Genomic DNA, 23,789 nt, shown 5'->3' on the forward strand with positions numbered 1-23,789 from the left:
GCGGTCTGACTTGCACATCCCCCCCTTCACCTTTTCCACCTTTTCCAGTTTGCATTTAAATATTCGTGACCGTGACTGTTGTTTGTCGGTTTTTTTTTTTGGTAGATCATTCATGTTGTACTGAAAAACTAAAGCTAAGGATGAAGATCAGGCTGTCTCTGGCAGCAGCTGCCTTCCTGGCAGTCCTCGTTTCCTCAGTTGAGGCTCAAGGTAACGCTCGCTCTTCGGCTTCTCCTATACCTTACCATTAACGAAATTATCTCTCTCTCTCTCTCTTTCTCTCTCTCTACCTCTGTCTTTCATCTATGTGTCCCTCCCCCAATTAATGTCTCCAGTGTTATTTAATTAGGGCTAATTAATTTAGCCACCCTTTCAAACGCTCAATGTAACATTTAAGCAAGTCTATAACTTTTCAGTTCCTCAGACTTAAAGAGCCATTACGTTTTGATTGAATTCTGTACCACCCACCCCCCTGACACACACCCCACTTTTTCCTGTCTATTTTTAATCGTCGTTTCATTCATTTTACTTTTACTTTTAGTTTAATATAGAGCAAACTTGTATAGCCTGTGTGTTTTCGATGTTTTCACAATTAAATGATGAAGAGAACTAATATAGTGTGAATTTATGATTGTAATGTTTATACCTTTATTTTAATAAAATATATGTGTATTTCAATTATGTTTTTAAAAAAATCCAGAATTCTGAATGAATGCTTTATTCCAAAATGCTTGTTGAAAACCAAAAATATTAATGTAAATGTATATATATATATATATATATATATATATATATAGATGTATATCAAAGCCATTTCAGAGCACATGTTAAAAAAAAACAAAAAACAATTCATGTTCACCTGATTGAACTTGTTACAGCGGTTGGTTGGTTTTGAAGTAAGTCCTGAAGAAAGTCTTTTTTCATGTGCAAATGTGGGATTAATGATGCAAGCAGATGCTTTCAGGGTGGGACATCAATTCCTCTTAAAGGGATCCTGTTTTGCAGGTAATACTGTATGAAAATCGGTTATTCTGGCAAAATTTATCTGGTATTTGGCAGGCTTTAATTTGGTAGTCAGTGAAATATGTTATTTTTTTCTAGCTCTCTTTCCATGACTAATAGCTGTAATGCAGTAAGTAAGAGTTCATAAGATCAGATGGTTAAGTGTAAGGCTGAAAACTAAAACCTGCTAACACATGTGCCTCGCTATAGGGCACGGCTGGAAAAATGTAGACGGACAAAGTCTTTGAAGTGATCTGCGGGATTGGGTTCATATAGCCTAGCTGCTGTATATTCCCAGTGCTCGCAATTGGAATGCATCTAAAATGCTTTGTTTCCTTCATTGAAGGCAGCTTTAAACGTGTTAATTGTATAAACATAGCTGGTAGAGGCATTGTGGGCTTTGCACATTTCCACAAGATAAGCTACAATTACTTTCCAATGGGACTGAGGTGAAATATGGCAAAATGCCAATTAAATCAATCTCGAGCTGAAGCCTTTTCTGCTGATTGAAGCCTTTTCTGCTCGTTCTGCTGCTCACAAAAAAAGTTTCATTGTGTTAGGGTTACGTCACTGATTCTCTAGTCCTATACGCTACAGCATCAACCTTGTAATGACTAGGAACAGAAGAGAAAGTGCATTATGTATGTTATCTTAAGTGAAATACCCTGATCAAACCATTGTTGGCATTTGATTTTAATGAAGCTAGTCATAACACAATGTTGACACCTGTTACCATGGCAACTGTCATTTGAGGAGTTGACAATGCTGTTCCTTTGCTGGTCTACACAGGGGAGGTGACTAAGCTTGCCACAGTTCCACCACAAATCGCCTACTGTGTGTGCCTGTTGGGAGCGAAGATGTTAGGAAAGGGTTTACCAAGGGGGGGCGATGATGAGTCCACACCAGTGGTGGGCGAAGCCCCTCATGCAGCTCTCTATTCTCAAACTCCAACTTCTTTACCCTACAATGTGATATCAGTGACAATTTCTCTCTGTATTATAATTCAAAACAATATGTACGTACATTGTAAGAAGTAGAAAACATAGATATTCTAGAAATATTTATTTAGGAGTAAGGAATAGATATAAAGAACTTGTTTTAGGAGCAATTCTATACTACTCAAAAGGTGCAATAGACCATGTCTGTAAAAAAAAAGAAAAAATCAACAACATACAAATTTTCAATGCAATACAATGCAATAATACTTTATTGTCGATCACACCCCTCAACATAAAATTTTAATTGCATGTTGGACCTCATGCACTGAGCTTTCAAATTGATTCTGGGATTAAATTATTCTTGAATCTCACATGTTTGTACTGTGGGACAGTATCTTTTATCTGTCATAACAGCTCCCCACATTCCTAGAGCAGACTTTACAAAGTCTGAGTAGCTTTGCTTAGTGTTATTCTGAGAGTCTATTGTACGAGGCAGTGACTCCATAATTCTGTATACTCAATATTATGGGGCAGTAAAACGGTGTCAAAACTTGCCTGCTTGCTGCAGAGGATCTTAGTCTATAAAAAAGTGCAGTTGTTACATTTTGCTATGTACATAGTCAATATGTGCAGTCCAACAAAGAGTTGAGTTCAACACAATTAATCATCAGCACATTTGGAACACAAATGCCCTGTTGATTAATATCTTATGATTAATGTTACCAATTCTCTTGCTCATTTCATCTTTGTAGTTTTATTTCTGATCCATTAACTCTATCAATTACTCATTGTCAAGCAATCTTTTAGCACATTGAGTCTGCCAAAGAGAATTTAAGAGATAATATATCGAGTTCCACATGTTGATCATTGTTTTGATTATGCATATTTCAGATAAGCAAATTTAAGTTAAAAATAAAGCTGAATGAAAGGGTTTAAGTGTGAACAAAAAAGGCTCATTACAGTTTCATATGGTCATGCTAAATCTTTAAATATAACCAATTCTTACCTCATGCATCTAACATTTCCTCTCAAGTACCTCAGTTCATAATATATCAGACAGTTGTACTATATAGACTGAATGTTCCTCAAGATTTTTGAATGACTTTCCTGAATATAAAACACGTTAGGGACTTTTTGATTTACAAATAGGTATGCATTATTGTTTCATAAAAAAGAAAATACGAAATGTATTAACACTGTGGTTACATACATATACTGTAAAATCTGAAATACGCCAGAAACTAGCAGTTTCTCTCCTTTGAGAGATTTCCAGGTATCCAGTCTCTCCCCATATATTGCGATAGAATGGAACAATGTAATACGAGTATAACAAATTAGATTCTTTTCTCTCATTTTTTTTAACCGAGCACTGGGACAAAGAGTCTTTCTCAGCTTCTGCGGGTATTCGGAAAAAGCGTTGAGTTGCGCTCCATATGGAAAGTTAATACGCGGCCATGTTTAATGTCAGCACGTGTTGCGGAATTACTTTGTCATCGGCTGTGCTTCCCCGGGAGCCTCAAGACCTCCTTCCCCTGGGCACGGCAAAACCTGGGAGCCAAAGGTCTGCCTCCCTGGCGTCGGATGGAAATGGTTACTGATGCACGGCAGGCGCAGGCCTCGGGGGAAACGTGAACCGCGTCCCATGGTCGTGGCTCTGTGAGGCGCTGAAGGAAGTGACGTAGCCGGCTAGCTAATACAGAATACAAACTTTTTTTTTTTTTTGGCTGGTCTTATATTTTCACTTCAAAGACCAACAACTAAATAGGCTGACTTGTTCATTTTACCCCATCAATGGGTAAATAATAAGTTAAAATAATGTATCAAGGTGTTGTTAAGCAAAATAATTGAAAAAATAGGTAATAGCTTAGTTCGTTTGAATCATCGTTAGTGCCCCAGATGCAGTTGATCATGACTTGTCAGAAGAAGGAACTAACCATTTGTTTGTCAACAACGAACATTCCTGGAATTTTGGCTGATCGAGTCTGAACATTCTGGTTTTTATATGAGGCTTGTTATTTAAAAGCCTGGTGTCAGACAAAATTGAAACCGAATTGACACTGTGCGTGAGTGAGCGAGTGAAGACTCGGCCCCCCTATGGCAGGAGTGTGGGCAAGGGGTACAAGACAGGACCAAACGGAGGCAGGCACACAACGACCCCCCCTGAGTTGACCCGTCAGGTTGGTGAGCTCCCACCTCTACACGTCCCAGTCAAGCTTTTCATTTGGGTCATATGTCGTCTGCCTGTGCATTCAAATTGTCCTAAGCTGTGGCTTGACAACAGTATTTTAGAATGATATTCCTGTCCCTCCAATCGCCCCGCAACCTCCCTGGTGAACAGCATGCTCCTCCTTTAATGCCTGCATCAACCTATCCATGTGGCCTATTGAGTAAACATTCACCTGTATCACTCAATACACCCTCACTGTGTGAACCGATTCCACTAATATACAGTAAGTGCCAACACAGTCGCCATGAAGACAAACAAACCTGCTAGTCTCAGGCTCATTGTCCCTCACATTCAACACCCAGGTACTTGTTTTATTTCATTGCCCTTGATATATACTGTAGGTTCAGTTATCACAGCGCTTTTACACAATTGGATATTGCCTTTAGACTGCAATTCCCATCTTGGTATGAATGCCAATGGTATTTCTACCAAAAATCTGCTCCTATATTAAAAGATTTTTATATACTTTTTATGTATATAGTATATTCCCCTTCTAATAGTGTCTGTTTTACTTTTATGTACCTGTACTTGTTTTGGAAACAAGTATTTTGCTTAATTGACAAACACACCCTCCCCCACCTCCTCCCATCCTGCCCCCCTCCCCCACTGAAGAATATCATTTTAAAATATGTTGGAAATCTCTATGCACGTTCCTTGTGCATAGAGACTCCTTTTAAAAATTTAGTTCAATTCACCTAGTTGGCTCGAGTAACGTCTCATCTACATGTGCATGGAACTGTGATATCCAGCCCGATGTGCACAATGTGCTTCATCGTCATCACCTCACCCACGGTTCATGTCGTTTTGATTGGTTTATTTATTTTAATGCATATGGTGTCTGTATTTTCAGCTTGCGTGAGCTGTTTCTCACAAGCCCCATGACTGCACAACTGTTGAGAATGAAAAGAATGTACACAATCCTCCCGCGATGAATTGTGTACTCTTTTAAGAGGTTTGCAATGGATTTCTGTGTGCCATCGACACTGTGGGGCGGTCAAAATATAAATATGTATATATATACTCAAGTATATATGACATATGGTTACCTGGATTTATTTTCAAAGATCTGGCTTCCTTTGATTTCCATTGTATAATCAATAACTCGGGAATGAAAATGTTGTGTATTGTTTTGGTTCATCTCCCATCACGTGAGCCACCTGCCAGGGCTGGTTGGGCATGCCTTGCATTGACTGCACTCAGCATGTGTGAGATCGTCTACTCAGTGTCTGTGCCTGTACAGGTTTTTATTTATTTTTGTGTGTGGAGTCGTCGTGCGATCGGTGTTTTTGATTTGAGCTGCGTACCTTGGATGCGTGGTCACGCAACTCAAACAGACGTCATTTTGCTCCAAAATGGCTTCTCACGTCCACTGTGTTATGTTGTCATATTGTCGTCACTGTGATGCATTTGCCCAACAACGAACGTATGAACTTCTGACCTGAAGTGTTTGTCGTTGGGAAGCACCTTGTATGCTAAAAAGTGCCATGCTTTGCTTATGAATTTTGTCCTTGCATTTGTGCTTACATTTTTATGCTTGTTTTGGAGCTGATATATAATATTTTCTCATTTGCAGTTGAACCACCCTCAGACTTGAAATTTGAAATTCTAAATGAGAACACAGTACAAATGTCATGGACACAGCCATCAACACGGATACAGGGTTACAGAATACAAGTTGTGTCAGACACAGGTAAACACTCCCTGGCTCTATGCCTAGTTTGATCTCTGCTTTGTCCACTACAGCTTACAGAAGGTCAGCATGTGTGTTATCCTCATTAACAACCAGGAAGTAGTCTAAATAGTTTAACTTCTGCTAAAACAAACTCTACTGTGTGCTCAGACAAACCGCATGTAACCACTTTAACTCTCTAAAGATAACACTGAAACCAAATGGTGCATTTCCAGGACCTTTTTCTTCTGGAAAAAAATTGACAAAAACTCAGTTTTTGCCTTTTGTTTTTAAAATAATCGCTGTAATTTTAGGCTGTAAATATCCATTTAGTTGTCAATGTGAAAACTTTCCAAAGTTGGGTTAAGATTTCACAGAACATGAACTCACGCCCTGGAACACATTATGCTTGTACTGTAGGTGCAGCTAGTGCTGGGCACAGTGTGTTTAGAATGCAATGTGAAAACTTTCCAAAGCTGAGTTAGGATTTCACAGAGCATAAACGCATGTACTGGAACACATTACGCTTGTATTGTAGATACAGTGTGCTGGGTACTGTGTGTTTGCTTGCCCTCGATCATCTGAATAAGCCTCTGCTTATGCTTCTGTGATTCAGATGAACCTGCGAAAGAGCTGAGCCTAGCAGCCACTGCCACAAAGACGTCTATCTCAGAGCTGACACCGGACATAGACTATGTGGTGACCATTGTCTCCTATAATGGACCAGAGGAGAGCATCCCCATCTTTGGCCAGATCACAAGTAAGCGGTTATTATACACCTGCTCCCTGATATGCTTGTAAGCAAATCAATACATTTGATATATATTGTATCAATATATATCAATATGTTTGCATTAAAATGAAATGATTCAGGTGTGACATAACACAGGTAATGTAATATGATTGTAAATGACTGCCAAGAAATCAAAGGAAAGTTAATTTATATGAAAACATATGGCACAAGCATTTAATTTCGCTGTGTTTTGATGCACAGCATTCCTCTCAGTGTTGATATGGATAAACTCAACCATGTTGCATTTAAAACCTGTTTAAAACCACATTGTAAAATTACATAGTTTTTTTTTTTTTAATTGATTGAGATTGAGTTCAGTTCGAACCTGGTAGCATGCTTGGCTTCACGTTTGAATCTCAGTTTGGTGAGGGCACTGCCTCACATGCAAGGATCTCAAATCTGAATCTTCTCAGTGCATATCCAACCACATCAATGGAAAGATATATGAGCTATGTATATCACTTTGGAAGAGTGGAGTGTTGGCTAAGTGAGCAATGTTACAAGGCTGTAAGGAATAGCTGGGCATGGACCTGAGGACGTACGGTATTCATTGCTTGGCTTTACTCTAAAGCCTGAACCTCAGCACCACTGGGATCAGACGGTATTTGGAGATAACAGCAAGATGCCTGATGTGACAATAGATATATTGCTGCATTTGTGTTTACAGTATGCTTAGATAATGGGAATTGAGGTTCAGACTGAGGGGTGACTTTGTTTAAGACATAGTCATTTATAGTCATATGTGAGTTTTCTCTCTGCTCACTGTAAAGAATCAACAAATAATATTCGATCAGTGGTACGTACTGAAATGCCAAGCAACATGCACGCTGCTATTGCTCCCAAATGTGATGCTATATTTTGCAATCACTATGAGAATGTTTTAACCTCACAGATGTTTGGAGAAATGTTGCCCTTGTAACTGTTAAATTCACAGTCAGAAGCAACAGTGTTCTCTCTGTTACTTACTTTGTCTAAACCTTGTAATTACTTTACATGTGTTACACCCTGCATTGTTTTAATGATAATGTAAAACTGTTTGTGTTGACTGTGTTTCAGTTCAAGCCAGTGACTCTGTTGGAACTCAGAGGAAGCCACAGGTTACTGATGCAATCAGTAAGTACATTTACCGCTGCTTTTATATAGTCTGCTTTTGAAAAGATTGCAAGCCTCCCCCTTTTTTCCATTTAAATCCATGCATTTGCATTTTTTTTATGGAAAAACTTGTGGGTTATTCTGTACTGGTTTGACTAAGCCGTTCCAGCTTTCATAGCAAGTTTGGGGCTTAAAAATTTGCTGGAAATGTACATATTTGTGCGTAACTGGAAAAAGCCTGCGTGTCAGAGCTTTGAGAGGACCCAGTCGCGCACCATATAAAGAATGAGGCTCCTTTTGCTCGGCTGACAGAGGGGGCTGTCTGAATTCACTACTTAAACAGCCACACCAGGGACATCGTGAACAAAATCCAGGCATTAAATACCTAGCTGTGGAAAGAAAGATGCTAAAAGATCATATTTAATTTCAAAAAGAGCAGTTACACCATTTACCATACTTAGGAAAGGAGAGCAGTTACACCATTTACCATCGTTAGGAAAGGCTGCATGAGGAATCTTTGACCATCCCTCACCTACCTTTTCATTTAAGTTTTAATTTGGCCTCAAAATGCCCGAAGCAACACACTAATTAAGATGTCTTTTTCTTGTCAGCTTCTCTGGAATTTGCTTTCTGTTTGAACCATTACTTGAGGCAGTGCTGCCTTTTCCATAGTGCTGTTGCAGACAAAAAAAAGGACAAAAAGCAAAATTTTAACACACCTTGTTTTGTTTGGCTCTGGATCCCACCTGAATATTTAACATAGCAACTGGCCCTTTTTTATTCAAGCTTGCAACCAAGCAACATATAGCATATCCCATAGTGGACAGCTGTCACATTTACACCACTTCCCACTTAAAGCCAAAGGGCCATTGTTCAGTTGAATGTTGGTCAACAGGTGAATTCCTGCAATGAGAACAAAGCGCGCTGGGCTAATGGCTAGCAAGTCTGCCAAGTGAGCAATGGGCCGCAGGAGAATGGATGGAAGATTTAAAAACAGGGACGCATGAATCAGACCAATTAAAACAAATTGAGCCATTGAGAATGGTCTGTGAGAAATGTAGTGACGTGGCCTGAGAGACATAAAGAATAATGACTGCTTATTTTGGATTTTAAAAGATGCTGAAAGAATTTTTGCGCCTTCGTCTACAGCCAAATTGTAATAATATTCAAACTTTCCGCCTGCATCCCCTTTTTATGGTAGCTTCAAAATTCAGGATCATATGTCATTAAATTTGCTGAATTTTACAGAAAAATGGTGTGGGGAACCACTTAATCTAAATAGCAGTTCATAGAGACACATGCCCCCAGAGTGGATGCATGGGTGAAGAGATAGATGCTACAGTCTAATGTTTTTAATGGCATGTTTTTTTGGCATGCATCCAAAAGAATAATTTCATTCAAATAGAAGTGCATTTTCAGGCTATTATAAATGTGGCTGTCATGATTAGAAAGGATGAGCCAAATGAGTGTAAGCTTCATGTAAGAATTCATCCCCTTACTTGCTATGTTGACACTGTCAGAATGCCTGTTAAATGAAGGGTGTCTAGTGGTGGTACCAGTGCTGCTAATGTGACTGACCCGCCCCCCCCCCCCCCCCCCCCACTCTCTCTCTCTCTCTCTCTCACCTGCAGAGTGTACAGCCAGCGCTATTGCAGACGTTGCCTTCCTGGTGGACGGCTCTTGGAGTGTTGGGCGGGAGAACTTCAAGCACATCCGCAGCTTCATCAGCTCCATGGCGGGTGCCTTTGAGATTGGTTTGGACAAGACCCGGGTGGCCGTGGTGCAGTATAGCACTGACACCAGGACAGAGTTCAACCTGAACCAGTACTCCAACCGTGGCGAACTCCTCCGTGCCATCAACACACTGCCATACAAGGGTGGCAACACAATGACCGGTAAGGGTAATGGAAGCCTCTGAGAGGATAACGTTTATTTTATCTTATATCGTCAGATTATTTTCATGTTCCAGCCCAGCTTTATACAAAGTATTTACATTTCTCTGTGTATAAATGTCTCTGTCAGAGTGAGAAAGAAAAGTGGAAAGAAAAGCAGATGATGTAAGTCACCAGGTGTGTGAGGTTATTGGCTGAGCAAATCAGTAATAATAACAATTTTTGCAGGTGATGCCATGGATTACTTGCTGAAAAACACTTTTACTGAGGCAGCAGGGGCTAGGAAGTCTTTCCCCAAGGTGGCCATGATTATCACAGATGGAAAATCGCAGGACCCTGTGGAAGAATATGCCAGGAAGCTGAGGAACAATGGGGTTGAGATCTTTGTCTTGGGTATGTGAAGCTGGGAATCATCAGTATGGAAAGCTGTTCGATTATACTACCTGTTGTTTTGGCTGACAGTTAACCAGCTACAAGAATAATGAAAAATGGTTTTACCAATGGAATACAATTTCACAAATATTAAGACGTGGTTTTATAGTCATTCATGTGATGTGGAAACATGCCCTGGATTGTTACTAATGACTATCAATGTGAAATTCAAGGCTTTGTGAACCACAAAATTTGCTAACACCAATGGTCTAATTTTAACTTATAGCATTCTGCTGAGGTCGGAAAAAACTGACTCTCCTCCAACACTGCTGCTTGTGACCGCCATTATATTCAGCAGCTTACTGACAAGTGGAGCCACCATCATTAATTCCAGCTGGATTTGGTTAAACACAGGAAAGGAACTAGAGCCTTCCATTTCATTTTAGGCATTTTAATGAGATGTGATGTGTACAGGTTTTCAAACCTGCAACGAAACATGACTATTCATCCTCAAAATCAAGACGGTTTTCATTTTGCGTTGGTCGACTCTATACAAGGGAGCCTTTGTTATAGATCAGTTCAAAACTTGTAAAGGGTAGCCCCTTGACTAATGCTCAGAAATACTGATAGGTGTGCAGAAAACAAGCCATATTTTGTTGTTTAACATTGGTTTTGTTGTTCTCTGTCCAATTCAGGAATCAAAGGAGCAGATGAGGAGGAACTGAAACAAATTGCCTCCAGGCCTCACAACACGCATGTCTATAATGTCCCCAACTTTGACTTGATCAAGGAAGTGCAGCGCAAACTCATAACAGAGGTGTGCGCTGGGGTCGACGACCAGGTCAATTCCCTCGCAAGCGGGGAGGAAGGTAAGCGCATGTCAATGCCAAAGTTTTCCATTTTGTTTATGAGCCATTTATATGTGGTTTATATACTCACAGTATAGATTTCTTGATATGAAAGCAAAAATGACCCATTTAACACCAAAATTACTCAATGTTTGTGTATTCAGGTTTTTTTCCCTTCATGAAAATAGCATGGATATGAATGCTGCTGAACTTTTGATTCTATGGAAAGCTCTTATATTCACATTTATCCCCTACAGTTGTGGAACCAGCCTCAAACCTGCAGGTTGTTGAAATCTCGTCCAAGTCCATGAGGGTGACGTGGGACGCATCCTTCGGTGAGGTGACGGGATACAAGCTGCAGTTGATCCCCATGCTGGCCGACAGGAAGAGACAAGAGTTATACGTTGGGCCCACCCAGACAGCGGTGAATGTTCGAGACCTGTCCCCCGAGACTGAGTACGAGATCACCCTCTTTGCCCTCAAGGGCCTGACCCCCAGTGAGCCCGTTATGGACATGGTGACAACCCAGCCAGTTAAAGTGTCTCTGGGTAAGCATGCCTCAGCTGTCGCTGCCTGTCATTATCCACCATTACTTAGCCCATATTGGCACCCCCACTACACAGTCTCACCTTTTTCCATTTCCATTATTCCAAAACCTGATTTGCACTTTAAAGTGTTAGATTGTGTCTGTAGGAGGTGCAGTGACTGTCATTCACCTGTCAGATGAAGCAGAAAAGCAAATGTAGACAGCTGGGGGCTGGAGACAGGAACTGCAAGCAATGCAAGGATAAAGTCTTTCAACACTAGCAGGATGAACAAAGCTTGCGGGTCCAAATGCTAAATAGATGATTATCAGGGGAATCATCTTTTTATTGTTTGAACGTACAATATGTGTTCAGTCGCAAATGGCTTATGTTCTACATTGCAGTAACTTGGTTTCAGCCAAAATATTGTCCTATGACTCACAGTTTGATTCAAAGTTATATGTTTCGTGCTTTGTGCTTGTAAAGGTGTCTGTATCTTCATAAAACATCATTTTATGGGCTCAGTGATTTCCTTCCAGAATTAATAAAACATGCTGATAAATGCTAAAGCAAATATTGTCACAGGGCAAGAAATCAAAAACAATGTTTTTTTTCCCTCTCCCATATACAGAATGCTCTTTGGGAGTAGATGTACAGGCTGATGTTGTCCTGTTAGTGGATGGCTCTTACAGCATTGGATTGGCCAACTTTGCCAAAGTGAGGTCTTTCCTGGAGGTCCTGGTGAACTCCTTTGACATTGGCCCCCACAAGGTGCAGATCAGCTTAGTGCAGTATAGCCGGGACCCACACACTGAGTTCGCCCTCAACACGCACCCTGACCTGCCTGGGGTTCTCAAGGCAGTGCGGTCTTTCCCCTACCGTGGTGGCTCTACAAACACGGGCAGGGCCATGAAATATGTCCGGGAGAAGATCTTTGTTGCTGCCCGGGGGGCCCGTCATAACGTGCCACGTGTCATGATCCTCATCACTGATGGAAAGTCATCAGATGCCTTCACCGACTCCGCCACTAAACTGAGGAACACTGATGTTGAGATCTTCGCTGTGGGTGTGAAGGATGCCGTGCGCTCGGAGCTGGAGGCCATCGCCAACCCTCCAGCAGACACTCATGTCTACACTGTGGAGGACTTTGATGCCTTCGAGAGAATCTCCAAGGAGCTCACACAGTCCATCTGCCTCCGCATCGAGCAGGAGCTCCTCAATATTAAGAAGAGAAGTGAGTGTCCTTGTGCCTCTCTTGTGTAAAAAAAGCTTTACTTTTTGATAGCTGCAGCATGAGTTTTAATAATTGCAAGTGCTTGATTGTTATTTCGTCCCAGTTATCCTGCTAACTGTTGCACTGCAAACTTCTGAAAAAACAATGGAGATGTAGCATCTCAGCGCTATTGCAGCACTGCTCTAATTTATGTGTGACAGTTATCAATAGGACTCCTCTGCCTTAAGAATTCAATGACACTGTCATGGGGAGTTCCACATTGATATCAGGCAACTATGGAGTCATTGTATCTCACAATCTACTGAAATTCACAATTTACCATTACAGTTCTTGGTTTTCGGTTTGATTCCTTGGAAACAAAATGTATCTGGGCACAGTAACAGAAGTGAGATGGTGATTCGAGAAGTCCAAGACTCAGTTGGCAGTATGACCTTTCCAATAACCTGGTTTTACCTGATGTAACCCATTATGAAACCATAGAGCCTAAGGTGAAGGATATTGTCTTTCTCTCCAGGTCTGATTTCACCCAGATCCCTGGAATTCTCTGAGGTGACATCCCGGAGCTTCAGGACCACCTGGGTCTCAGATTCGACTGACGTTCTGTCCTTCCTGGTCAGGTTCAGGCCTGCACTGGACGTCACTGGAGACTACATCACAATGTTTGTGCCAGCGGACACCAAGACCGTTGTCCTCCCCTACCTCACCCCCCTGACGAAATATGAGGTCAATGTCTTTGCCCAGTATGACAAAGGGGACAGTTTTCCCCTGACTGGAGAAGAGACCACACTGGAGGGTAAGTGTTGGCTTTTGCTTTAAGACTTAGGTGTGGATTCAATGACATTTGTCTTTAACCTTGACTTATGAATAGATTTTAAAAACATTTTAAACAAAGGATTGTTGTAATTACTGATCACCAAACTTTCCAAACTGTTGTCTGTGAAAAGGTTTGCCTTTAATTATCAGGGCAAAGCCAAGAGGACATTTATAGGTCATTTGATTGTTTATTTAATCTATACCTTGCAGTAACCTGTAATACAACTCTGGTGACAGGATGAGGTTTTGCCAACATGACAGCTTCAGTTAAATAAGTGTAAGCAATTAGACCATGCTGTGTGTCTCTCACAGAGCAAGGACCAGTGAGGAACATCAGGGTGACAGACGAGACGACGGACAGTTTCCGGGTGTCGTGGGCTTCAGCCCGCGGACCCGTGAAACGGTACCGCATCTCCTACGTCCCGGTCAGTGGGGGCGTGGAGAAGCTGGAGGCGTACACTGTCGGCCCTGAGACCGACATCGTCCTGCGTGGGCTGTCCCCCGTCACCACCTACCAAGTCAGCGTATCGGCTGAATACATCTCCGGACTTGGCCCAGAAGTGCAGACCACAGGGACCACCAAAGAAGGTCAGACTGCACAGTGTGTGTGTGTGAGTATGTGTGTGTGCGCACATGTACTGTATGTGTGTGCACATGCATGTATGTCTCTTATTGATTGCCTTTTAATTTGAGAACAGCTTGGCCGAGAAAGACTGCAACACATTAAAAAACAATGACTGTGCAAGTTCAATGAACAGAAGACCTTCTTTAGCTCGAATGCAATGTTTTTGTGGTTTGTAGGCACAAATATATAAGTGTATGTTACAGAACTCTTGTAATAACTCTTAATACCTCTTACATTTCCTTACATTTTTACATACTGGGCTCAGGTGTAACTGGCCTTATTTTCTTGTCCTTGTTCAGCTCGGGGGACCCCACGGGACCTGAGGGTCTTCAACGAGACAGTGTCCAGCATGAGGCTGGCGTGGCAGCCAGCACCAGGCCGGGTCCAGCAGTATCGCATAGCGTACAAGCCAGCAGATGGCGGGGAGAGGAAGGAGGTGATGGTAAAGGGCGATAGCACGGCAGTGCTGCTGAAGAACCTGCAGCCCGCCACGGAGTACGAGCTGTTCGTCAGCGCCCGCTACGCATCTGGCCTTGGAGACCCGCTCCTGGGACAGGGGACCACTCTGGAAGGTACGGAGGCTCCTTCTTGTCCCTGCTGTTGCTCTGATGATTGGGGGTCATGCTTTACAAACCTTAAAATGGATTTACAAAAGTTAGTATTTTATAGTGCAGAGCAAAGTCTTTCTGATTGGTTCATGAGTCAGGGATTGACATCATCGGAAGGGTTGTGAAGCCTCGCTCTACCATCATGTCTCACTGCTACCTGGTGTGGTGAGATATAAATGACAGACCTCACAATGGTGCACCGATGGAAATCACACCCATTTTTCTGAAGCTTTCACAGCGTCTTTCAGAATCAGTTTTAGAGAGCCACCGATACCTCAACTCCTCTGCCATATTCGCAATATGCTTGGCTTACAGCAATTATTTTTGATTTAGTTTCTGAGTGAGAAATAAGTGCATGAGTGGCACTTGACCTCACTGCATGGGTTAATTTGTTCAGAGCACGTAATTGCTTTTGTTTGCGAGAGGCATGTTCATTTCATATTATAATGGCAGCCAATTACGGCAAGAGCAGACATCTGTTTCCCCTTGCAAGGTCTCAGTGGTGGGCAAAGATCACGAAAAAAAAATCAGGGGCCAGCGCAGTTTCTCAGCTTTTGCGTTAAGCATTTTGCCCGAGGGTGTCCAAGAACAATATAGTGACTATTGCCCTTGCACTATGCTTATTAAAATAATTAAGACCCTTCAGTTTGTTGGGTGGTGGTTTTCTTGGAGATTTGGGTTACAGTGTCCCTGCATTGCAGCCAAACCCATAGTGATTGGAGGAAGCCAGTTTTAGGGATTGTAGTGCTGTAAGATTTGACAGGTTAACTTTTGTGATATCAGAGGATCTGAGAAGGGGAAATGGGAATGGATATACGTATACTGTAGCTTTTGCCCACCATCCTGCACAACAAAATATGCATTACAAAAACATATTGATTGACCTATTAAACAGGAGAGAAATATACTCTACTAGAGTTAACAAGTGCCGTTTAACTAATGAGATTTGATTTGATTGACATTGACACTGAACATTTAGTATATTTGCGGTCTGAACATTATACTCCAGGTGTTTACCAGGACAGGTTCTAAGCTGTACAGAATTCTTCCTCATGAAAGCTCTGGCTTTTGATGAAAGCCCCACTTTATTAGTTGAAGGCTGGCTGCCAATGCTATATTATTGGCTGTCTTTCAAAGCAGTGTGCCCCTGGCTTCCAATGCATCAAACCTGTGTCTTCCTACACAGTGCATGGGGAAGAAACTCTTCTCTTCATCGTAAGCCCATCTTCCACTGCAAAAATGGGAATGAATGCTGTAGTCAATATTTGACAGTGGTTTGCGTCATGCAAATAAAGTACTTGAATTAATTGGAAAATTGAGTAGGTGGACAAGGCGAGAGAGAGGAAACAGCCGGAGAGAGAGAGTGTGTGAATAAGATAGAGGGAAAGAGAGAGCTAGAGATCCAGAGAGCTGACTTAGAACTGGCTGTGCAGTGCCCAGTCTCTCCCACGCCGCACGAAACAAGGGAATAAGTGTCCCGTGTGGAAATTACCACCCCCCCAGTGCCATTCATTCATTGTTACAAATAAAAAAGCCGTTAAAGGCCCTGACATTTTCCCGCGGCCGTGCCTCCCCTCGGACGATGCTGCGCGTTTCTCCGGCTGCTGACTCACTCGTCAGGGACCCCGGCTTCCGGGCAACGTCTCCGCCTGGCCCCTCTGCTGAGTCAGCGAGCCGCCTCCCACGCGCACGGCTGGGTCTGAGAGACTCAGTGTGCTCTCGCCAGCGCCCCGTCACTTCACCTGACGTAACGCCAGCGAGACACAGATCCTTTTTGTGCCGGGTTCATGTTGGGGAGAGGGGGTGCGAAACACTGTGGGAGTCGGCTGCCTGAATGCGCAATTTGGGGAACGACTAGGGAATCTTGCCGTTGGGTTTGAAATTTTTAACAGGCTTTACCTGGAAACAAATATAACAGTAATGAAACAGTATTTTATAAAAGGCCTTGTAACACTGAATTAATTTCATTCTATAACACTGACTACCAGAGGCCACACTCTTCATAGTTTATTTCATTTTTATTTGCATGGGAAATCATATAACATTTTAATTTTATTGTTATGTTGTCTTGCAATATTGGACAGTAATCCACAGTGTAGACAAGAATTGCATACTCTTTGATGATGTAAGAGGAGGTTGTATTGTGAGTGTTTAGCCAAGTGGTGATAAGGAGAGAACATTGTTGATGGTGTAGCTGGGCCAGCTCACTGTGGGCAGAGCCCCACTCCCATGAGGCTTTGTGCTATGTAGTTAGACGCATGTAGCCCAGGGTCTGGGGGATACCTGCTTCTTCTTTCTTGTTCCATCGGTCCTCATGTTAGAATGATGAATGGAGTAACATTTGCAATTCCAAACTGAGCCATTAAAGAAAAGTTATTTTTTGGAAATTTATATTCCATATATTGAAAAGAAAAATGGTAAAAAAAGAAATAAGGGGCCAGGGAGGGGAGAGGAGGGTGAAAGGTAAATTTTCACACTAGCCATATGGAACGTATTCACTTCAAAGCCAGGAGCCTTTCAAGAGACACTGGGGCTGTGGACTTCCAGAAGGGAAACCTAATGGCAACATTAACTGGAACATGCGTGACCAAGTGGACCATGCTCTCACAGTTAGCACCTGTGTACATTTCCACTTGAAGAGGCAGGGAAGGGAAATGCAAAAACAAGGCTAAGCTTTGATGGTATCGCTCAGGTAGCCTTTAGCTCATTTTTTTACTCACCCACATGCAAGATGTATATTTTTGCTTTGGCGATTAATGGATCTGCTTCTGGTATTAGTGCACACGCCAGCGTACACTACCCTTTCTAACAGGGAGTACTATACATCTCCTCTGCTAAACAGGAGGAATACCTGAACCCCCCCCCCCCCCCCCCCAGTATCTAGAAGCAGATCAAAACAACAGGTGGTGCTGGGGGGGCGGAGGGTGCGTGCAATTCTGAGCAGCAGCAATGAAGCATGCAAATCAGCGCAGGCAAGCAGCAGCATTGAGAGGTCTGATTGTTGGTTTTAAAATATGCTCCACTGGTGATGTGTGCCTGTGATTGGATGAGTAAGAGTAGAGTGTTGTGTGTATGCCATCGGATGATTGTGGAAACGAGTGAGTATGCGGTTAATGGGGCCAACCGATTGGTCGGCTGCAATTTTGAGTTTCCTGACAGAACTTGCTTTGCGCATTCCGACTGTGCTGCTCATTTGTTTAAAAGTTTTTTTTTGGTGAAACATTGCCCATATTGTTCTCGCTGCAAATCATTTATAATATTTTCTCAATGTTTAAGAAAATGTAATGCCTCCTGCAGCTGGTGAGTTTTACATCTATGCCAACAAGATGCCTGTAAGGATATGCAATTTATCAAGCCACGTAGGTGATTTGTTGATGCCTAGAGGAAGCCTCAGTCTACCTGGTGCACTCAGTCTGCAGAGGCTACACCCTTTTCCATCAGCAGAAAACACTGTATGTCTCACAAAGACTGGAGGCATGAGATTGACTCCCCTAGAAAGAAAAGAAAACCCTCTGTGGGGCTTCAGTGTGCTGAAGCACTAGAGGAAAGTGCCAGATTAATCATATTTTCTTCTTGTCTGATTTTCATTTTGTTGAGGTTTTTTGAGAAATGGGCCGGTGTGTAATGGGGAACAGTGCGTGCCAGGTTCCATGCCAGGGGCCCCTGGTGGCTTTTTTTCCTCCAGCGTGAAGTCCGGGAAGTTTTCTGAAAAATGGCAGCTCTTTAGGAAAAAAAAAAGCGATGAGGTGAACCTTGAACATGTGCAAACAAATTAGGCAAATGAGAATTCAATGTTGGAATGCTACTTAAGAAAGAATATTATGTATGATAAATTATATTTTGGTAAGTTGATTTTTTCTTTTTTTATCAGGCACAGCTTAGTGATGATCTATAAAATTAAACACGGTTGAAGTTAATCTATTTTTTAGGAGAACTTTATTTCACCTGAAATTTATTTTGTCTGCTTTATAAAAGACGTGGATGTCTGCATCCATCGAATCGTTCAGTGTTTTGGCACATGCTAAATTAGACCCTAATACATATTTCCTCATCCTTTTGGGACACTCTGATGTTGTTGTAAGATTCATGAAATCCAGCAATTACAGAGGATTCCAGTGGATTCTTTCCAACAGCAGCCATTTACTTACAGAGAGTAATGAGCCATAAGCTTGTAAGGTTGAATAATAATCCATCGATTGCCTTCTTAGTCATTCTCTGATCGCTCATTGTTTCATATCCACACTGACCTGATGGAAATCCTGTAAACAATGATAGAATGAAGTCAGTGGATTTAGAAATACCCCAGAGTTCCAAATACCTGTTCTTTTGGTAGGCTGCCACAAGCATTTTAGATCAGTCAATTTTCCTCTTTATTTCTTAGAATAAAAGAAAGTTTTAAAAGAGGGTGGTTCTTGCACCAAGAAAAATTGAATCGTGGGCTACATGCCCACAAATCAGCACAGGTCAGCCAATCAGCACAACAGCCAAAATGTTCAAAACACCTTAAATCGACCCTGGGGTTGAATATAATTATTTAATTCAGTACTGGCCATGTTGGAAACTCATGAATAGGTCATAATTAAAGCTTTGATGCTGTAACATGATGTGTTTAATACTTCAAAATTATATGTTTCAGCCTATTTGTAAAGTGTTTGCTTTTGCCTCGTGACACGGAGAAAATTCCCGTAATGTGGTTTGTTTGGACGGTTCAGCAGTTCAGGGAAAGAGAAAGAAAGAGAAAATAGACATCAAATCCGGCACTTGGACCCGGGGTTTTGTGAGTGATCGGAGCTGACCCCTTCCTCGCATCAATGAGGAAAAGAGCAGGTGATTGTCTGCTGAAGTCGTTTGTGTGTGATCCCCTGTCCCTGGTGCACGGCTGGGAATGTCACTCCCCGGCACTTGGCAACTCGGGATCAAGGACTTGGCCCACAGTGTAGATCAAGATGACTTGGAATTACTGGTCACTAGTGAGTATTTGACCTGACAGACACTTCCTCTGAGGGTTCTCAAACAGCTTTGTTGAATGTTGCTATTTTTTTATACCATGGGAACAGCCTTCTGTGTGCCTGTGCTGTCACACCCCTGGTGCACAACCCTGGACAATGAAAAGGACACTGGCCTAACAGAAGGACAGGGTCATGTGTGTGATCTTCGGTGATCTCTAACACTAAAAGTGGAGACTGTCACAGAAGGTGAATGCAGGCTTTGGAGTAAGCAATTTCTCATGCTCCGCCTTATGCAGCCTTTTGGACATATGGTTGTTATAATTTGGTTTCCGAAGCATATAGCATGGTAATACAATTCCAGTAAGATAATGTCCAAGAAAATAAGTTCGTAGTTTTGAATTCATCTTGACAAATTTAAAGTATCTGCCATCTGTCAGGTATTTATTGTTAGTACAATAATTATTAACTCCTTGTATGAAACTTGTTGGCAGTACTTACCTTAATGGAACTGCGTAGCTTGCTGTGTCTGCTAACTTTCATATCGAGTGTCACTTCAACAGCCAGGCTTCACAGTTCCTCATTGGTTGATGATACATTGACTTGAGTCCTTTCTCTTATCTAGCCTCTTTCTCCATGCTCGGCAATTGAGCTTGTCTTGAGATGGTTCCCAGACAGGTTGACATTGTTTCTAGTGCTGTCAACCAACAAATTTAGGCATACATCCTTCTGCTCCCTTGATGCAAAGTAGTTATAAAATATTGTTAGATATTAGTACATGTTATAATGTCCTTCCAGGGTTACAATAGATCTCTCTGTTTGCCTCTGAGCTATGCCTCCAAACTCGTGATGAACGGTTATGAGCATCACCTCTGCGGATGGATGGATGGTCCTTAGTGCGATGGGGGGTGGGGGGGTGGGGGGGGCGGGGGTGGGGGGGTTGGCTTGAGCGCAAATATTCACCGGTGAGCCGTGGTTGTTGCTGGGCAGCTACATCTGAATTTCCTCATCTGCACTTCCTCTCCTTTCTGGCTTTTCGATACATTGACACCCCCTCCCCCCGGGGGCAGAGCAACATCTGCATTTGTAGCAAACACGGTCTTATGGCTCGGGTTTCCAGGGGAAATGGAAAAATAAAAAGTGCTGAGATGCACTGAGCTTTGATTGGTTTCCCAGGTTTCCTGGGGGTTCCTGGAAAAGTAAATGGCCCAGATCAAAAATACCCAGAGGGTTAACGGAAACCAGTGGATTTACTGTCCCTCATTCATCCTGTGCTGCTGTTCCATGCCTGCCTCCCTTCCATCAGCCCTCTCTGCGTGGAAATTACCGATGTGAATTCCCAACCCACATTTTTGTGGCTATCTCGGTGCTTTGGTGCAGCAACTTGCCAAAGCATCAGCTCTTGCTGGAGAGATGCACCCCACTGTCAGGATGGAATTTTGGAACGTTCTGGGGCTGACTGTGGCTGGGCATTCTGGGGAGTGATGTGCGGTTGGCTGCAGTTTTGAGAGAGAGAGTTTCAGTTGGTAGGGCATGTCCTGGCTCATGATGCAACAGCGGCTCCTCTGGCCAATTGGGAAACTGTGGTCTCCCTTCTTTTGCAGCATATGTCTTGCAGTATTCACCTCCGTTAGCTGAACTACTTACCTAGGCACTGCGGTAAATATCAGTAGAGGCAGGTTGCACAGGAACCACAGCTGAAAGCAGCTGTTTGTTAAAAAGTGGAATTATTAGCCATTTTCTAAATCAAGTGTTACTTGAGGTGATTTCATTTGCATTGCTATGGAGAACATAAGTTATAATTTGAAGATCTTTTAGGGTCGTGCCTTAGTTTAAGTTTCTTGTATTTTGTCCACAGAGCTGGGATCACCTAAAAACCTGGTAACGGACAACGTCACAGATACCAGTTTTGGTGTGTCATGGACGGCAGCCCCCGGTAGCCCCCGAAGCTACCGTGTCATGTGGAAGTCAATGTTCACTGATGAGTCTGGGCAGAAAAGGGTTCCCGGTGACGTCACGGCGACGGTGCTGAATGGGCTCACACCGGAAACCCGGTACCAAGTGTCCGTCTATGCTATCTATGGACGAGGAGAGGGAGACCCACTCATTGGAGAAGAAACCACAGACGGTAATCCTGCCCCCCGCCTACCCCCACCCCCCATTAATGCATCTAACATACGCAGAAACCTGACTGTTGATCTGCCTGAGAAAATGGCTTTTCCTTCTGGCGTTACCTCGGTCAGACAGATATGTTAAATATACATGTATAGGTCTGCCCCTGGGGTGGTCCAATTCAAGAAAAGTGGTATTTCAGAGTGGCCCATGTTATTGTAAATTCAAATATTTAAGTTGAATCTTATTTAGTTAAACTAAATAAATTGTCAAAACACAGAACAATAGCTGTTCATCTGAGACCAGAAACCTATACTAAATTATCTGCTCAAATATACAAAACAAAGCAGCCATTTTGCAGTAATTAAATAAATTAATGACAACATCTTTAAAATGACCTGAATATCTCAACTTGCACAAATACAGAAATATTGCTATGTTTTTTTTCAAATATGGGCCAAAATTGTATTAATCTTAAATGTCATAGAAAAAAATTGTACATTAAAATTTTCTTCTGTGCAATTGCACTTCTGAGACCTGACAACTTTTTGTCCATTATTCTCCACAACACTTCCATCTCAGTCTGACCTAAAACTTGGACCGTTAAATGTCTTAAATATCAGACCCATTAAAACCAACTGCTTGCAACATAGCATATTGATCTCGAGGGAGTTGAAAGTGCCCTAGTTTTCATTGGAATACTTAGGGGAAATTTCTTATTGGCCACTTTTGTATTGTTCTTGGCCACTGTCCTACATTTAGAACAGGCAGACATTTCTATCTGACTAGACAGGAGGGTCAGCACAGTCAGTCCCAATCAGTGAGATATTTTAAGCTGTGTCTTAAAATTGTGCAGGAAGTTACGTTTTATGATGCAGCCTCGGGCTAATTGGGCTTCCTCTCATCTGACACACAGCAATGTTTTATTAGTAAATTTACGAGTAATGGTTTGTAGAGAGGCTTGTAACAGCCCTCTCATTACGCGCTTGCTCTTCGATTATGGCAAAATTAGCAGTTGCCTGTGGCGCTAGCACACTGTTTTGAAAGAGAAAAAATGTGGTGATCTGGCTGGCAATAATAAAACCAAACCCGCATCACGCACACAGTTAATTTACAACTACGGAACCAGCCTCTTTCATAACTGCGTCCGTAGTTGCACTAAAGCTTGGTGTCACAAAATTACTGGAGTTGGACATGGGCTAATTCACCAGTGCCTTGAGCTAGCGCTTACCTCGACTGTTAAAATAGGGCCCGCTGTGCACTCTGAGAAACTCTATGTGTATACGCACTCTCTGTTGGTGCACTATGGAACAGGCTGTGTGTTTACGCATAGATAAAATGGGAAAAACACATTGACGGAAAGCTGTGGCAAGCGACGACTCGTGAGATTAACCGTGCTGAAAGAAGAAAATCTGTCTCTTGGCCACTTGTTTATTCTGGCACGCTGATGTTGAGTAATTCAAACAGGAACAGAGCCTCTGGCACTTCCAGTGCCTTGTGCTGTTTTATTACAATAGTCATTACGCCCATTCAGTAGAACTCCATGGTGCCCCTTGTGTCCTCTTTTGAGTAGCACGTTGAAATCTTGGGCATTTTGTCATTAAAACCCTACCCCATGTGATATTCTGCTAGTCTCAAAAAATATAAGTCATGTGACCATGCAGTTGATGCCTTTCTGTTTTTTTTCTCTCTTTCTCCTTTGTGTTTCTTAGTTTCAGCAGCTGCCAGAGCTCTAGTTGTTTCCGAGGAGACGGAGAAATCCATGAAGGTGACCTGGCAGCCGGCACCGGGCAATGTGCTGAACTACAGGGTGACGTACAAGCCCGTTGTTGGTGGGCGTCAGCTGGCCGCCAAGGTACCCGGCACAGCCACCGACACAGTCCTGCGGCGGCTGCAGTCCCTGACAACCTACAACATCACGGTGCACCCCGTCTATCGTCATGGTGAAGGAAAAGCAAGGCAAGGACTGGGAACTACACGTACGTTGGTGTCCATAATTAACTCTGTGTGTGCTGAGACTGTGCCTGAATGCTGTGTGGGATGGGGAGGGAGTAAAGGAGGGCTGGAGTGTTGTACAGGGGTGGAGGAAGAGGA

At 42.6% G+C, this 23,789-nt stretch overlaps 1 protein-coding gene across 3 annotated transcripts in view; it reads left to right on the plus strand.

Annotated features, from left to right (window-relative positions):
* The window catches only part of LOC118211926 (collagen alpha-1(XII) chain-like), a 72,509-nt gene that overhangs the window by 1,278 nt on the left and 47,442 nt on the right, over positions 1-23,789 (plus strand). For 2 of the 3 annotated variants that reach the window (XM_035389517.1, XM_035389524.1), the window contains exons 2-15: positions 106-210; positions 5,741-5,857; positions 6,453-6,596; positions 7,686-7,742; positions 9,353-9,616; positions 9,842-10,006; positions 10,681-10,854; positions 11,091-11,381; positions 11,989-12,591; positions 13,106-13,384; positions 13,717-13,992; positions 14,329-14,601; positions 21,442-21,711; positions 23,408-23,674. In XM_035389517.1, the coding sequence (XP_035245408.1) occupies positions 141-210; positions 5,741-5,857; positions 6,453-6,596; positions 7,686-7,742; positions 9,353-9,616; positions 9,842-10,006; positions 10,681-10,854; positions 11,091-11,381; positions 11,989-12,591; positions 13,106-13,384; positions 13,717-13,992; positions 14,329-14,601; positions 21,442-21,711; positions 23,408-23,674 (3,250 nt within the window). In that variant the 5' untranslated portion in view covers positions 106-140. The remainder of the gene's footprint in view (positions 1-105; positions 211-5,740; positions 5,858-6,452; positions 6,597-7,685; positions 7,743-9,352; positions 9,617-9,841; positions 10,007-10,680; positions 10,855-11,090; positions 11,382-11,988; positions 12,592-13,105; positions 13,385-13,716; positions 13,993-14,328; positions 14,602-21,441; positions 21,712-23,407; positions 23,675-23,789) is intronic. The other variant, XM_035389530.1, reaches the window with a different exon arrangement.

Source organism: Anguilla anguilla, chromosome 1 (assembly GCF_013347855.1).
Source record: "Anguilla anguilla isolate fAngAng1 chromosome 1, fAngAng1.pri, whole genome shotgun sequence".
Classification (NCBI taxonomy): domain Eukaryota; kingdom Metazoa; phylum Chordata; class Actinopteri; order Anguilliformes; family Anguillidae; genus Anguilla; species Anguilla anguilla.